At 38.8% G+C, this 14,530-nt stretch overlaps 2 protein-coding genes across 3 annotated transcripts in view; one reads left to right on the plus strand and one right to left on the minus strand.

Annotated features, from left to right (window-relative positions):
* Nucleotides 1–931: 931 nt before the first annotated feature.
* ctxnd1 (cortexin domain containing 1) lies at nt 932–9,327 on the minus strand. Its single transcript, XM_087783128.1, has 2 exons — nt 9,181–9,327; nt 932–2,628 (listed from the first exon to the last, which is right to left on the minus strand). Exon 2 carries the CDS (start codon nt 2,557–2,559, stop codon nt 2,377–2,379), a length of 183 nt encoding a protein of 60 aa, XP_087639254.1. The 5' UTR covers nt 2,560–2,628; nt 9,181–9,327; the 3' UTR covers nt 932–2,376.
* Nucleotides 9,328–11,198: 1,871 nt separating this feature from the next.
* Nucleotides 11,199–14,530, plus strand: part of arnt2 (aryl hydrocarbon receptor nuclear translocator 2) — a 39,174-nt gene continuing 35,842 nt past the window's right edge. For both annotated transcript variants that reach the window (XM_087785422.1, XM_087785423.1), the window contains exon 1: nt 11,199–11,582. In XM_087785422.1, coding sequence (XP_087641548.1) covers nt 11,552–11,582 — 31 coding nt within the window. In that variant the 5' untranslated portion in view covers nt 11,199–11,551. The remainder of the gene's footprint in view (nt 11,583–14,530) is intronic.

Here is a 14,530-nt window from a genome sequence, read left to right on the forward strand (position 1 = left end):
TCAAATCGACACATTAGTTGTCCTTTAAAAAAAGAAAATATGACTTACTGATCCTTTAGAGAAGGTTTGAACTAAACTGTTAATACAAACAAAAAAAAGTTTCTGGTGACTCTGAGGTATCATGACATCAATATACACCAAACAACAAATACAACTCTTAAAACATGGAAACTCATAGTAGGGTTCCTTTGAATCATAAATACATTTATAATCTGACAAGACCAGAAAAAACGCCACAAGCGGTACACAGTTTAATTGCAAAACCAAATCAATATTCGACCTCCGCACCATGAGGACAGAGGCTCATTATGCATTGCTCATACTACACGCTAGGCCTTCAATGCCAGGAATAACCTTGACTCTGAAAGCGAAAGAGATTTTCATATCTCAAAACAATGGAAAGACTTGTGCTGGGAAGCAATTTCTGTAGGTAAATCCTTAAAGAATTTTCACCAGTCGTTTGGTGTGTGACAATACTTTTGACCCTTGCTTAACAATGCATCTCCGTATTTAATTGGGTTTTTTTCATGCCCTTCAGGCATCTGGATTGATATATAATAATCATTTTTTATTTCTCTTTTTTTTTAATTTTATACCATTTTAATTATGATTAAAACTGTATTTATTAATGTATGATTATGGAAGATAAACATCTTCCCAAAACTCAAAAGTCCATTGCCTCACTTTGGAACCTTCAAAAACGTATTAGGAAAACTTGAGCCTGTCAAACAAGTTCAAGTATCAAGCACAGTCTTTGTTTCCTTCAACATTCATTTATTCAGCAAAAACAGCCAAACACACTGAAATGAAAAAAGTTTGTTAAGCTTAAAGCTGGAGTTAAACTTAGCCTTGTGCTAAATGGCTTTAAATGTCTAGGCACTTTAACCATGCAAACTCAAAACTTTTATTTCAGTCAGGATTGATGTGCAATTTAGTCAGGTCATTACTGAGCAGAAAAAGAAACACTTTAGTAGTTCTTGCATTTAAAAAAACAGGCAAACAAGCGGGTGCAGATTACACGTCAACACTTTTTTTAACAGAGGTTGAGAAAAAGAAAGCCAAAGAGATTTCAAGAATCACATAGTTTGTGATTAGGTTGTGTTAGTTAGTTATAAAAAAAACTATCCACAAGCATGTTGACATGACAAACCACATATGTTCACACTGTTAATGAAAAGTACATTGGAAGCTTATAAATAAGTGCTAGTAGTGAAATGGCTCCATGTAAATGTAATCGAAGCTTTGGCACTCTCAAGCAAGACAAGTCAAACCACTCTATTAAAAACATTTAAGGCAGAAATGGACATCATTGCACACATTTTCATTTTTGGATCCAAACCCATTGTATTGCACTGGCTAACATTTATTAAAATAACAAAGCTATAAAAATAAGAAATCTGCAGAGTAAACATGGTGAAAAAAGGTCATGAGAAAATAAATAATAATAAACGTGATCTGAGCAAAAAGGCAAATAATTTGTCCCTGCAACATAGCGAAATATTTTGAAAAATTGTATGTAAAAATTCTCTATTGTGCATTCCATTTGTGCTTGTAAGTTGTTTCTGAGTTTCAGAATTGTAAACATAAAACCTGGATCTTTTGTTAGCAGTAAAAGAAAGTTGTTTTTAAATCTTCCTTAAAGTCTGCAGTAGAACCTCTTACAACTTGAATCACATGATTAAAGACTATGAACTACCGGCTGATAGCAATGTTATCTGGCACTGACCTACAGTTTATTACACTCCACAAGGGTCATAATCATTGTCAGTTGTGTTTTCAGAGTATGTTAAACCCTGATTCACAAATTTGGTATCAATATGTGTTCAAGACTAGAACCAATAAAGTGCTTTTAAATGCAATTACGGAATGTGCAAACAGTACAGTATGACCAACTTCAATGGTCTAACTGTTGGCACAATGCTGATTCGTATTGAAGTAAAGGGAAAGTGCGCTCTGTTAGTCAGTCAGCCTTGTTTTGTTTTTGTGCACAGTTGGAAGATAAAGCTTGAAGGTGATGAGTGGGTAAAATGATGTGCTTTACTCCGAAGAGGTAATCGAATCACTCCATCAAGGGCAGCACTCAGAGCAGCTGTTGCTACTTCACTGTATCATTCTCTGACAATAGCTATTCTTCTTCCATTAATAATCTTAGGAGAGGCTCTTTTCTGTTTTCACAAAACAGAAAAATGTTTTTGTAACCATCACCAAAAAACATATATCATCAATTTCTGGCTGGTGGTTGATATATTCATGCTTAAAAGCTGAGATGCAAATGCTGTTGGTTGTTTCATGTGTGGCAATATAAAGTAGAAATAGAAGGAGGAAAGAAATCATTTCACTGTGACACTTGATGGTGTCCCAATCAGATGTCAGGTGTCAATCATCAAGGTGCTGCTCCTCCCATGTGGAGGTAGGAATGGCACTATAAGGGTCCATGATGACCTTTGCACAGCGGATGATCATGGCCACAAGCAGCAGGCAGAGGAAGGCAATGCAGACCAAAGTCATGCCCTGATCCACATCCACATAATCCGGTTCTGTTGTGCTTTCCACCTCCATGGTGGTGTTGGAAATCTGTTGCTGTCCTCAGCCACATACCCTCTTCCTGCAACCATGATGACAGCTGCACTGTAGACAAAAGAAGAAATGGTTAACCTTAAGGGTGGTAGTGAAGGTACTCTCAAATTATCAAACAATACACATTCAACTAGACTTTTTGGACTTCTTCACTGTTCACACGGACACAACAGAACCTGTACTCCTTGCACCTGATGAGGAGAGCGGATTTCCTCCACTAAACTAGGGAGCAGTAAGCACAGAATCAGCAACACTAAGAACAGATCTATAAGGTCTATAATGTCAAAAAAGGTTTCCACACATGGAAAGGCAGTCACACCCGGCAGAAGCAGAAAAAGGAACACTGACTGGTTCGGCTCAAGACTAAAACCACACGTGAGAATATAATGCTGGGACATCAAAAATAGATACTCAAGAGGGAAGTGTGTTCAGAGATATCAACATTAAGCTACTGATGACATGAGAGGGTTTGAACTGAAAATACAAAGGAGACCACAACACAAACTGCACCAAGAGGACCACGTGTATGTTCAGTGTAGTTAGGCTAGTTGTATGTACGCTAGAGACTTGACAGCCTGTCGTGCATTGTTGATGCAAACTATGGTCTCGTGAAGATCCACATTACAATTAGCCAAGAAAGACAGAAGGCAGTCTCATTAGGGGTAAAATCCCAGGATTTAGGTTAGTTTTAATGAAATGTATAAAAATGCACAAACATTTTCTTTTCTTTTTTTCTGTGGGGGTATTAGAAAGGGTCCGCAATAAAGACCATTCTTTAATAAAAGGAACAATTAAACTAATGATCAACTCTCAATTTACATTTATTTAATTATGAACACAGTAAACATTACTACTTATAATATAATAATACTTATATTCTCAAGCCCTGTATTTTGGGTTGGTCTTTTAGAGTATCTTCATAAATAACTTGTGTCTGGATGCTATATAATAGTGGTCTGTTTATAGTTCTGTTGACGGGTACTGATCCACGAGGCATTTGATACCAAGCTGCACAAAAAGAGATTATTTAACTTTTATTGTATGTTTATTACTTTCTAAAGGGAGTTGTATTTTGAGACACGGTTTTTAGCAAAGTCCTTATTACATATCGAGACAATCTTTTGGTCAAAGTTACTCAAAAAATAATTAGAGTAGTGAATGCCATGTTATTTTTGCTGCTTTTATCAAGGCCAGTTTGTGAAAATCATGGCGATACTGAACTAGTCTGCAAAATAGGAGGATGATAGAAAAAAATTTGAGGAAAAGAAAGTAATATGTTTTCTGTTGTAGGCGTTTAGAGGAACTTTTTGAATATACACACTCCTGTATAAAATACATTATACAAAAAAACATTGCTCACATCTCGAATGTGCTGTCAAATCTCTAAATATGCTGAGGTGTAGAAATGGGTTTAGGTGAGATGGTGGTGTAAAGTCAATTCAATGGAGAAAAGAAGAGAAGAAAAAAAGTTCAAGATCAATCAGTAATTAGGTGTGACGTCCAATGAAAATGCGAAAATGTAAATGTAGTGATTCACAAGCTACAATCAATTTACACGCAAGTGTCATGACGAACACACCACTAGGGTTAGGCAAAAAAGACTTAAGATTAACATTGAAACGTTGAATTTGCTTATCAACAAATGATGTGTTTTCACCCTGGTTAATGAGCTTTGTTCAATAATGCTTCTGAAAGGACTCGCACTGATCATATTTTCATGGCCAAAAATTGCTCCAAATAGTGCAAAATGGAAAGACGTGGATTAAAGTTGGACTCGGGCGAGCCTCGCTCATCCTTTCCTTAAATGCAATTCTCTTTTGATAGAGGTGAAGGTTTTAGTCTGCGGCCTCCATTTATCACAGCCCATCCGCCAGTGTGGAGACAGAGAAATAATGACCTGGAAACGATTGGGGAGGAGGGGTGGGAGGCTCAGGAAGGAAAGGCTTAAGAGGAAAAGATTGAAAAAGTAGGTAAAAACAAGGGATAATAATAACAATTCCTTATACTTCCTATAACTTCCTTATCTGAGGAATGTTTCACTTACGACTGGAATTTCAGTCAATAAAACAAACCTTTGTCAGTTCCTCCTCTCGAAGATTGGAAAGTCCTGTTGTGGCCTATTTAGCAAAAAAACTAGATTACCAGACCTACTATAATTGTAATTAGTATCATGGAAATCGCAACTGGATTTTCGACTTGATTATGTAGCTCACACACAACAGAGTTGTACATTATGCTGCTGGTATATAAGGTATATAAGGTCTAAATATTGTCACTTTTTCAAAGAGCTGAAGCACCCAAGTACTGGGCGGGAATTTACAGTACATAATGAATATTAGGTTAGGTAGAACTTTATTGATCCTCAGGAGGTCTCCTTCATGAAATTGTTTTTTTTTTCATTTAGACAAAGCTATTCAGCAATTATTCATAAAAATAAAATAAAAAAAATAAATAAATAAAAAATAAAGAACAAGATGATACAATCTAAGTCTAAAGATAAAGAACATGGATCAAAGAAAAATAACAAAGACAAAGGATACAAAGACTAACATAGAATAGAACATCATGATACTTTCGCTTCACTCCTGCCCCCAAACTCAGAATTGTACAATTTAATAGCCAAAGGAATGAATGAGTCCTTGAGTCTATTTGTTTTGCACCTGGGAAGGAGCATTCGTGCACTCCATCTGCTTCTCTGCTCACTATTGACAGTGTTCAGAGGATGACTGTCATCATCCACGATGGACAATAGTTTGTCCAGTGATCTCCTCTCAGCAACTATCACCAGTGAGTCCAGCTTCATTCCAACCACAGAGCCAGCCTTTCTGATCAATCTGTCCAACCTGTTGACACTCCTTTTGGACACATTCCCAACCCAACACACCACAGCATAGAACAGGACACTGGCCACCACAGACTGGTAGAACATGCAGAGGAGCTTCTTGCAGATGTTAAATGATCGAAGCCTCCTCAGAAAGTACAGTCTACTTTGAACTTTCTTATATACATGGTCTGTGTTGCAGGAACAGTCCAGTTTACTGTCCAGCCACACACCAAGGTACTTATAGTTATCAACTATCTCCACCTCGTCGCCTCTGATGGACACTGGACGTGGCTTTGTCCTGGACCTCCCGAAGTCCAAGACCACCTCCTTGGTCTTTGAGGTGTTCAGCTGCAAGTGGTTCCTCTCACTCCAGTCCACAAAGTCACGTATTAGACTCCTATACTCGTCTTCGCTGTTGTCCCTGATGCATTCAACAATGGCAGTGTCGTCAGCATACTTCTGGACGAGACTCAGCTCTGAGTTGTAGCAGAAGTCTGAAGTGTAGATGGTGAAGAGGAGAGGAGCCAGTACTGTCCCCTGAGGTGCTCCTGTACTGCACACCACAGTGTCAGATGTGATGTCCTTCAACCTGACATACTGTGGTCGATCAGTGAGATAATCCGAAATCCAGAAGACCAGACCAGGGTCCACATGCATCTTTGTCAGTTTGTCCTGAAGCAGAGTGGGCTGGATGGTGTTAAAGAAAAGTCCAGGAACAGGATCCTCACTGAGCCGCTTCCTTTATCCAGGTGGGAGTAGGTCCGATGCAGGAGGTGAAGGATGGCATCTTCTACACCAACTGCTGGCTGTTAGGCAAACTGCAGGGAGTCTTGCACGGGCTGGGCTTGTGGCCTGTGATGTTTGAGGATCAGCCGCTCCAGTGTCTTCATCAGCTGTGAAGTCAGTGCCACCAGTCTGTAATCGTTCAGCTCGCTCGGCCGGATCTTTTTCGGGACTGGAACAATACAGGAAGTCTTCCACAGAGTTTGTACTTTCCCCAGCTGTAGACTGAGGTTGAAGACATGCTGGAGCAGCTCAGCTAGTTCAGCAGCGCAGGTGTTTAGCAGTCGAGCAGATACCTTGTCAGGACCAGCAACCTTGCCGCCTGGAAGAATCCTCCGAAGTACTTGTGTACCTGGAGTGAGGTGAAGCTGGGAAGTGGTTGTGTGGAGCTTTAGAGTTGTTATGTGATTTGTCTAAAGCTGTTATTGACGGCTTATTGGTAACAGAGAACCTGATGCTGTTTGTCCAAAGACAAATGGTATTTGATCCAACACAATAAAGAATATCTAACATTTCAAGTACTAACAACTAACATATTTCGTATTTGGAGCTGATGCAGGTCTGGTGCATGAAGATGAGGTTGATCTTGCTTCTTTGATGTTTTAAGTGGAAGATTAAAACCCCCTGTAAAGCTACTGACCCTGACAAAGTCTGTGGGTGGGTGTGAAAGAATTTGCTGCTGGTATCCTTAGCGTTTGAATTTACCTTTCCCTAGCAGAGGTCCTACACTGGAAGAAATGTTCTACCAACAGCGATTCAAAGAGAAAGGGATAAATGACTATCGAACCTCCAAGTGCCTTGAAAGAATTGTTATGACCCACATTAAACGCACCATCAACATAACTGTGAATCTTCATGTGCATACCGGCAGAATTGCTCCACTGACGCAGCACTTCTGTGACTCGAACTCCGCAGCAGCTCCTCTGATGTGCACGGGAGGGAGATAACATCTCCTTTTTTTTTCAAGTCCACAATCATCACCTTTATTTTCTTCACATTAATGCAGCTCTAGATGTCCTCCTCCTGTCTGTATTGACACTCGTCTTTGTTATTGCTGCATTCCACCACTTTTGTCTCAAATTCCAGGTGAAGTAATCATATGCCAGCAGGGTTAACAGGAGGGGGCTTCGCAAAAAGATCTGAGGAGATTCAATGAGGAATTTGATAGAAGAGAAGGAGATTACATGAGTCAGTACAACAAGTTGCACAGGGAGGCGGTCTACAAATATTTGTGTGTCTCCCTCATCCGTGACCTCACCTAAGCACAGACACATTCATTCTTTTAAGAAAAGCCACTACGGCTATTCTTCCACTGTAGAGTCAACAGTGGGGAGTTGAGAGTTGATTCACGTCAACTCTCACAACTATCTGTTCTCAGCTCCTGCAATGGGGAAAAGGCTCTCCTCGAGGCATTAAGGGTAACTAAGAACAGCATATGGACATCTATAGCACCAGTTGCAGGAGGAGAGTTGCTCCAAATATGAATGACTCTATCCACCTTGCACATGTTCACTTGTTTTCCCCTCTTTCTTCTGTGAGGAGGATGTGGACCACCTGTAATGTAAACGTTATGTAAAAGTTCCTACAAGGAGGGTTAATAAATAATGTTACTTTTTGTTTACTCTTGTTTGCTAGACACTGAGCCTTGGTGGCAAATTTAATTCCATTCCTAGTGAAAGGAATGACCATTTAAAAAAGTCAGTGAATCCTTATGTTCTACAGTTGGTAGAATTTAGTGATGAATTGATGCCATATGATGATGCAGTTTCTTAATTTTGAAAGGCCACTAGATAGCATTCTGCATTATAATATCTGATATACTTACTCAATGAAACCTCAGGCATCATTTTCAAACTGAGACTGCTATCTAGTGGCCTTTCAAATTAAGACACTGCATCACAATACAGCATCAAACAACTGGTTCTATTTCAAGGCCTTATGTACACATCACTAGTAAATATTCTCTCTCCCTGAATGTTAAAGTTATCATTCATTCACATGTTTCTAATCTGCCTGTGTTTATTACGCAGCAGGACGAACATGGAAAATCACCAAAAAAACAACCATCTATCTTTAGCTCAACCATGCATTCATCCCTGTTAGCTAGTGTATTGCTTAATACATTTAAATTACTATGGGCCTTGTTGCTCACCAAGTTGTCTACAATTAAATAACAATTACCCCAGGACGTGTGCATCATGAACTAGTGTTATATGTTGAATTTAAACAATTTCCCGAAGGAGACCTCCTGAGGGATCAATAAAGTTTTACCTTACCTTACCTTACCTTATATGTTTAGAGCCCATTAGCCTCAGTTTAAAAGGTTTGGGGGAGGTTTCAGTAGACTAGCTGTCTATGTACTAGCCCATCACTAGTTTAAGGTGCAGACTATTTCGATTCCTCCTGTTGAAAGTACCTTGTCAGTGCAACAAAGTAATAACTGAATCACGACAATAGAACAGTCCAAGCTTCTTTATATAGTATTTACCCATATATGGAAAAATACCTTTTAATGCATTATCATTTATTTCTAAGATCACATCGTCAAAACTGAAAAACAAACAAACAAGAGCTAATGTAATAAGCAATAGTTTCTAGATATCTAAATTTTAAACTAAAGACTTATCAGTTGAGCCATTATAACAAAAGGTATGATAATTGAAACATCAGTGAACCATCAGAGCAGAAGCTCTTTCTCCTTTTTACATCATCATTACTAAACATCTGAAAACAAAACTCTTGGGGGAGTTGCCTCAAGCCACCTATCTTATGCAAACATGCAGTTTGCCTCTGGTCCAGAAAACTGCTAACAAATCCACTTTAGAAATCTCTACACTAAAGCTTGTTTTCCTTACAAACTCTACGATTTTTTTAAATATATTTTCTATCATAAAAGGGAACATTAGATAAATACATCAGTGAGTGTGTGTACATGCAGCAAAAGAAGATGAACTGTTGCCCGTGCAGTGCATAAAAAGAGAAATTCGGCTTCTTACCTGCTTCTCTCACATCATGCACTGATTCTGGATCAAATCCCAATCCCTGCTGAGAAAACACGACGCCAGGGAGCAAGGCAGGTGAGGTATAAGGGGAAGGGGAAGTTAAAGAGGAGTCTGAAGAGAAAGAGAGAGAAATAGAGCGGGAGAAAGAAGCAGAAGGATCAATGTTCATAGAGAAGCACTTACTGCTGCAACCACTCGCGTCAAACTGAGCTCCACAAACTGAAGGGGCGAAGCATAAACCCTGCTCATTGTAAAAACTGATCGGGTTCTGAGTGGTTATTTAAATGCCAACTAAATTAATAATTCCCTTTGTGCAAAACACATGTAGGTATCAATGCTCTGCCACCTCAAAGGCTTAAATCTTGGATCCATGACAGAAGAATGATTCATGTTTCAAACAGAAAAAGGAAACGCTAAATTGCAGATGATGAGCTCAGCATTTGTTGTTCACATCATGTATGCTGAGGAGTTGGCTATGTATAAGGCATAGGATGATCATTGTGTGGTAGGTATATTAGGGTGTAAATGAACGATATATAAACGCAATTCTACAATACCTTTTAAAAAAAACTGTTTTCCGTTTAAAAAAATCCTGACTGGTAAACTTTTATTACAAAAATAATAGGATGATGTGGCAGCTCTTTCTTCTTTTTACACAATCATTAAAAAAAATCTGTGATGTTATACTGTTTCGCTTTAAAAGCAAAGCTCCACGTTACGTTCCTGAGACCATCAATATTAAACAAATATGCACTTTCCAGAGGTGTCTGCCATGATGATCAAAAATCAACTTAAGAAAACATTTCACTGAGGTTCTGTAATGATTCATGTCATGCAGCTGGACTTTTTTTCTCAGAGAAACCAGGTCTCTTGGATATATTAGGTAGATTAAAAATGTTGGGTTGGGATTATGTAGCAACATGAAACAGTGGTTAGGTTTTATGAATCAGTGTTATAATATGAGTGGCTCTATCCGCATCAAATTTTGAATTTAGAGCCAATGATTACAGAGAGTGCCATCTACTGACCTTTGAAACTGATGAAATTCACTGTATTGTACTGCAGTGTTTTGTTTTACCTTTTCTCTTAAAAAAAACATGAGGCACACCACCACCCAAAACGTTAAAAAAAATGGTACTATGCAGATCTCTTTTTAGGACTGCACATCAACCAATCGGTCCAATAACCATTAGATTGACATACAGAGCAGCCAATCTCAGCTCTCTTTTCTTTTATTTGCAGATAAATTATGTTTTGTTAGAGTAGAAGAACTCACATTTCTCCGATCCTTAAAACTCTTCACTGGCTTCCAGTTTCTTTCAGGATCAACTTTAAAATTCTGGTTCTTACTTTCAGAGCTATTTATGGTCAGGCTCCTCCTTACATCACTGATCTGATCCAGCCTTACACCCCAGCTCGGGCTCTGAGGTCTGTGGATCAGAATCTACTGATGGTTCCTCGTACACGGTTCAGGACCAGAGGAGAGAAATCTTTTCAGGCTGTTGCTTCTAAGCTTTGGAACAATCTTCCTCTCTCTTTGCGCTTGATGGAGTCTACTGACTCCTTCAAGAAACATCTTAAGACGTTTTTATTTGTTCAGGCTTTTCCTTGATTTTCTGGAACTCCTGTTGTGTTATCAGTTTTATCTTGACCTTTAAAGTATATACTTTATTGAATATTATTTTGATTGTTCAAGCGCTTTGTGACCCTGGTCTGGAAAAGCGCTAGACAAATAAAAATTACTTACTTACTTACTTACTACAACGTATAACTGTGATGTTTAAAATGTTTTAAGAGATTTTCCAAAGGATTAAAAATCAATAAACATTTCTGACATAAATAAATATGCCAATCTGGTGTCAAAAGAATATATACTTTGATGATTTTTTAAATTATTTATATTGTTTTATTTTTAGCTTGGAAAGGTCTATGGGTTCCACAGTTTGCCTTGCTTCGGGGAGAAAATATAGAATAACGGTATGACGTGTCGTTCGTGACATCCATGGATGTTTCCACGAGCTTGCATCCTCCCATGGTCCACTGACTATAGATTAATGTATTCATGGAGCCCGAAAATCTCGCGGTGCTACCATTCAGACATCTTGCATTAAATTAAATCTGCCCTCGAAGGCTTATTTTGCCTGAAATAAAGGACAAAGCGGCGTGCGGTGGTTATCAGGGACGTGGATGAATCGTGGGTCTGCCAGCTTGATAGCGGCTCCGTGGAAGCGAGTGTGAGGCGGTGAGAGCGAGCCTTGCGTGTCAGTCCCGCCGTGTTTAGTCGCTCTTTCTCCGGGCAGCCCGAGCGTATTGTGCGTCATCTCCAGCGCTGCTGTGCTGTTGTTTTCCCGTCAGCGAGGGGAAAATGGCGACTCCCGCCGCGGTGAATCCTTCTGGTGAGTGTTTTTTTAAAGGCTGTCGTTGTGTGTTTTGGTTTGTGTATCACGGTTCCACGGGAGCGGGGCAGGCGAGGGCTGGAGCCGCCGCCAGGCCGCCGAAGCCCGGCTACAGCATCCGCGCCACTCCCGGCTAAAGCACCGCTTTACGACCATTCTTCCCGTATTCACCGAACACATCCACAGCATCTAGTGCCCGCGAGACTCGCTTTTCTCGCAATAGCGGGGATTTGTAGCTATTTTGTTGTTCTTGTAGTACTGGAGTGTTAGCTAAACCATCCGAGGACCCTCGCTCTCCGCCGTACAAAAGGTGATTTGCATATTATTACACGACGACTTGCACGGAAAGTGGAAAACACAAATAAATACAAATAAAGAAGGATCGAGTCACACGTCGTAATACATGCGATATAACGGGATGTCTTCATCCTCGTTTCGTGGTGTCTACTCGTCGAATAAAAGTATTGTGTGTTTAAAGAGGCTGTAATATAAGCTACACTGTTATACGTTCTTCCCCGTGTTTTTCAAATCACACCAGAGCTTATTCTAGTCACCCTAAGACTTGAATGAAATTCATCTACATTTAGTCAATTCTTAATAAAATACTTTATCAAGAAGCATTTTAAGTAGATCTAGATTCGTTAAAGGTGTATACTTTGTATATTAATAAAACAACAAATGTAATCAAATCTTGCTGTAAAGTGAATTGAGGGATATTTGTTCAGCTAAAATGAAATGAATAAAAGTAATAAAAGTATATATTTTATTGAGTATTGTTTTGATAAGTAAGTAAGTAATTTTTATTTGTATAGTGCTTTTCCAGACCAGGGTCACAAAGCGCTTAAACAATCGAAACAATATTCAATAAAGTATATATTTTAAAGATTAAGATAACACAAAAGCTCTTTGTGACCCTGGTCTGGAAAAGCGCTATACAAATAAAAATTACTTACTTACTTACTAAAATAGGAGTCACAGATAATAATAATAATAGTAATAATAATGTCTATTTATATAGCGCCTTTCTAGACCAGGGTCACAAAGCGCTTTGACAGCCATTCACACATACATACATACATAGATAAGGATTTTGCTTTCTTTATATTAAACTTTATGCTATAAAAACAAAAAATAAAATACCAATTTTAATTTGATAATTGGTAGTTTGATATATAGCCACGTATCCTTTTTATGTGTGCACAATTTAAAAAAAAAATGATACTGATTCTGCTGATTATGCTTGAAAAATCGAAAATGACTAATGGTCATTGGTTCTTTAATTATTGTTCAAAAATGAAGTAGCCTCAAGAGTCCATCTGCATCTTCCACCACTGTTTTGTTAAGCATGTAAAATGTGATTTTTTTGTTGTGTACAACAACTCTTAATAGTGTTCATTTGAACCATTGTTGTTAACACAACAGCAACACAGACTCACAGGCAATGATAGATTATTGAAATATGCCTCAGTGAACCGCACAGTGTCGCTTATTGCTAATAAGGTCAACTGTTCGGGAGAGCTTGCACGTGGGCTCGTACAAGGTCCGGGTGTTTTATGTTTTTGTTAAAGGACACGGTTACCGTTGATTATATGCCAGCTTTGATCAGTTGACGTTTTCCGGCCACGGCTTGCACTGATTTTGCATGGAGACCCACTGAAATTCATGCTTATTTAGACTTTTCTAATCGTTATTTTTAGAAGGGACCTGGAAGATTGATGGATGTTTCAAAATGCTACTATGAATATACTTACCCCTACATTATTTTGGCCTTTTTGCATTATTTTATGATTTTGATTTTACTTCATTCCATAGCAGCTTTTTAAACGCCTCAAAAACCTTGACTCCTGTTTCACAACAAAAGCATTTAACCTTCACTGGCAATGAATAAGAATTTCAATAAAGCCCTTTGTGGTTATTGATATGCCCGATGCATGTATAATGATGCATAGAAGTGTTGGACAGAATTAACAATGAAAGATAACTTAGGTTCCTTGTTATTTTTGTACAGTGAAAACTGCATAAATGGTTAAAGACAAGTTATTTTTGCTCTCTAGTTTTGTTAGATATTTTGGAAAGCTACAGCATAGTGGTTGCTGATTAAATGACCTAATTGTTGTTCCTGATCTGAGTTTGTAATGAGCAGCAGAGCACAAGTCGGAAGCTCCCCCACCTTAGATGACAGGGCAGCCAGGTGCAACTACCAGTGTGAGCAGATTGTAGAAACGCTGTGTCACAGCAGGATTATCTCCAGCTGGCTTTCACCCATATCCAATTGGTGTAAGAGCATGTGAGACATGACAAGAGAAATGACCTAATGAGGGTGGCGTGTCACTGCATAAGTGCTTGTATACAGTGTAGTGTTTGAAGCAACTTTCATTTGAAACATGAAATGAATGAGAAAGTTCAAGATATTAAGACAATGCTTGTAATTACAGTAGTTACGTGGCCACAAAGCTGATAAAACAGTGTTTTTATTATTTATAAAATAGACCTGTGTGGTATACTGGTTCATACTGAAAACCGGTCTTTATTTTCGTTATGATATGAATTGTTCCTATACCGCTGTAACTGTGAATAGCCCAAACGACATCAACAGGAGAGCACCCAAAGCGAAAGCAGACGTTGTTGCCTCCGATAAACTAATACCAACAAAATTTTTTGCAAATGTGCTCGATTTTGCAAACGGTAGCCAGCGGTGGCAACAATAGCAATTTACTTCACCACCTTACCTGAAAACATGTTTGAGATCACCAGGAGTTTTAGTGTAACCTCCACATCCACTGCTCAATCTGCAAGTAGCAGTCAGACGTCCATTAAAGTGTTTCGCTAAAGAGACTGCTTATGAGGAAAAAAGGCATAGAGGTCGACATAACAAACGCAATCACATTCCACCTCTTCAAGAATATGGTTCCTGTAAATACCGTAGATCAGGCGTCCCCAACCTTTTT

Source organism: Callionymus lyra, chromosome 2 (assembly GCF_982586985.1).
Source record: "Callionymus lyra chromosome 2, fCalLyr1.hap1.1, whole genome shotgun sequence".
Lineage (NCBI taxonomy): Eukaryota > Metazoa > Chordata > Actinopteri > Syngnathiformes > Callionymidae > Callionymus > Callionymus lyra.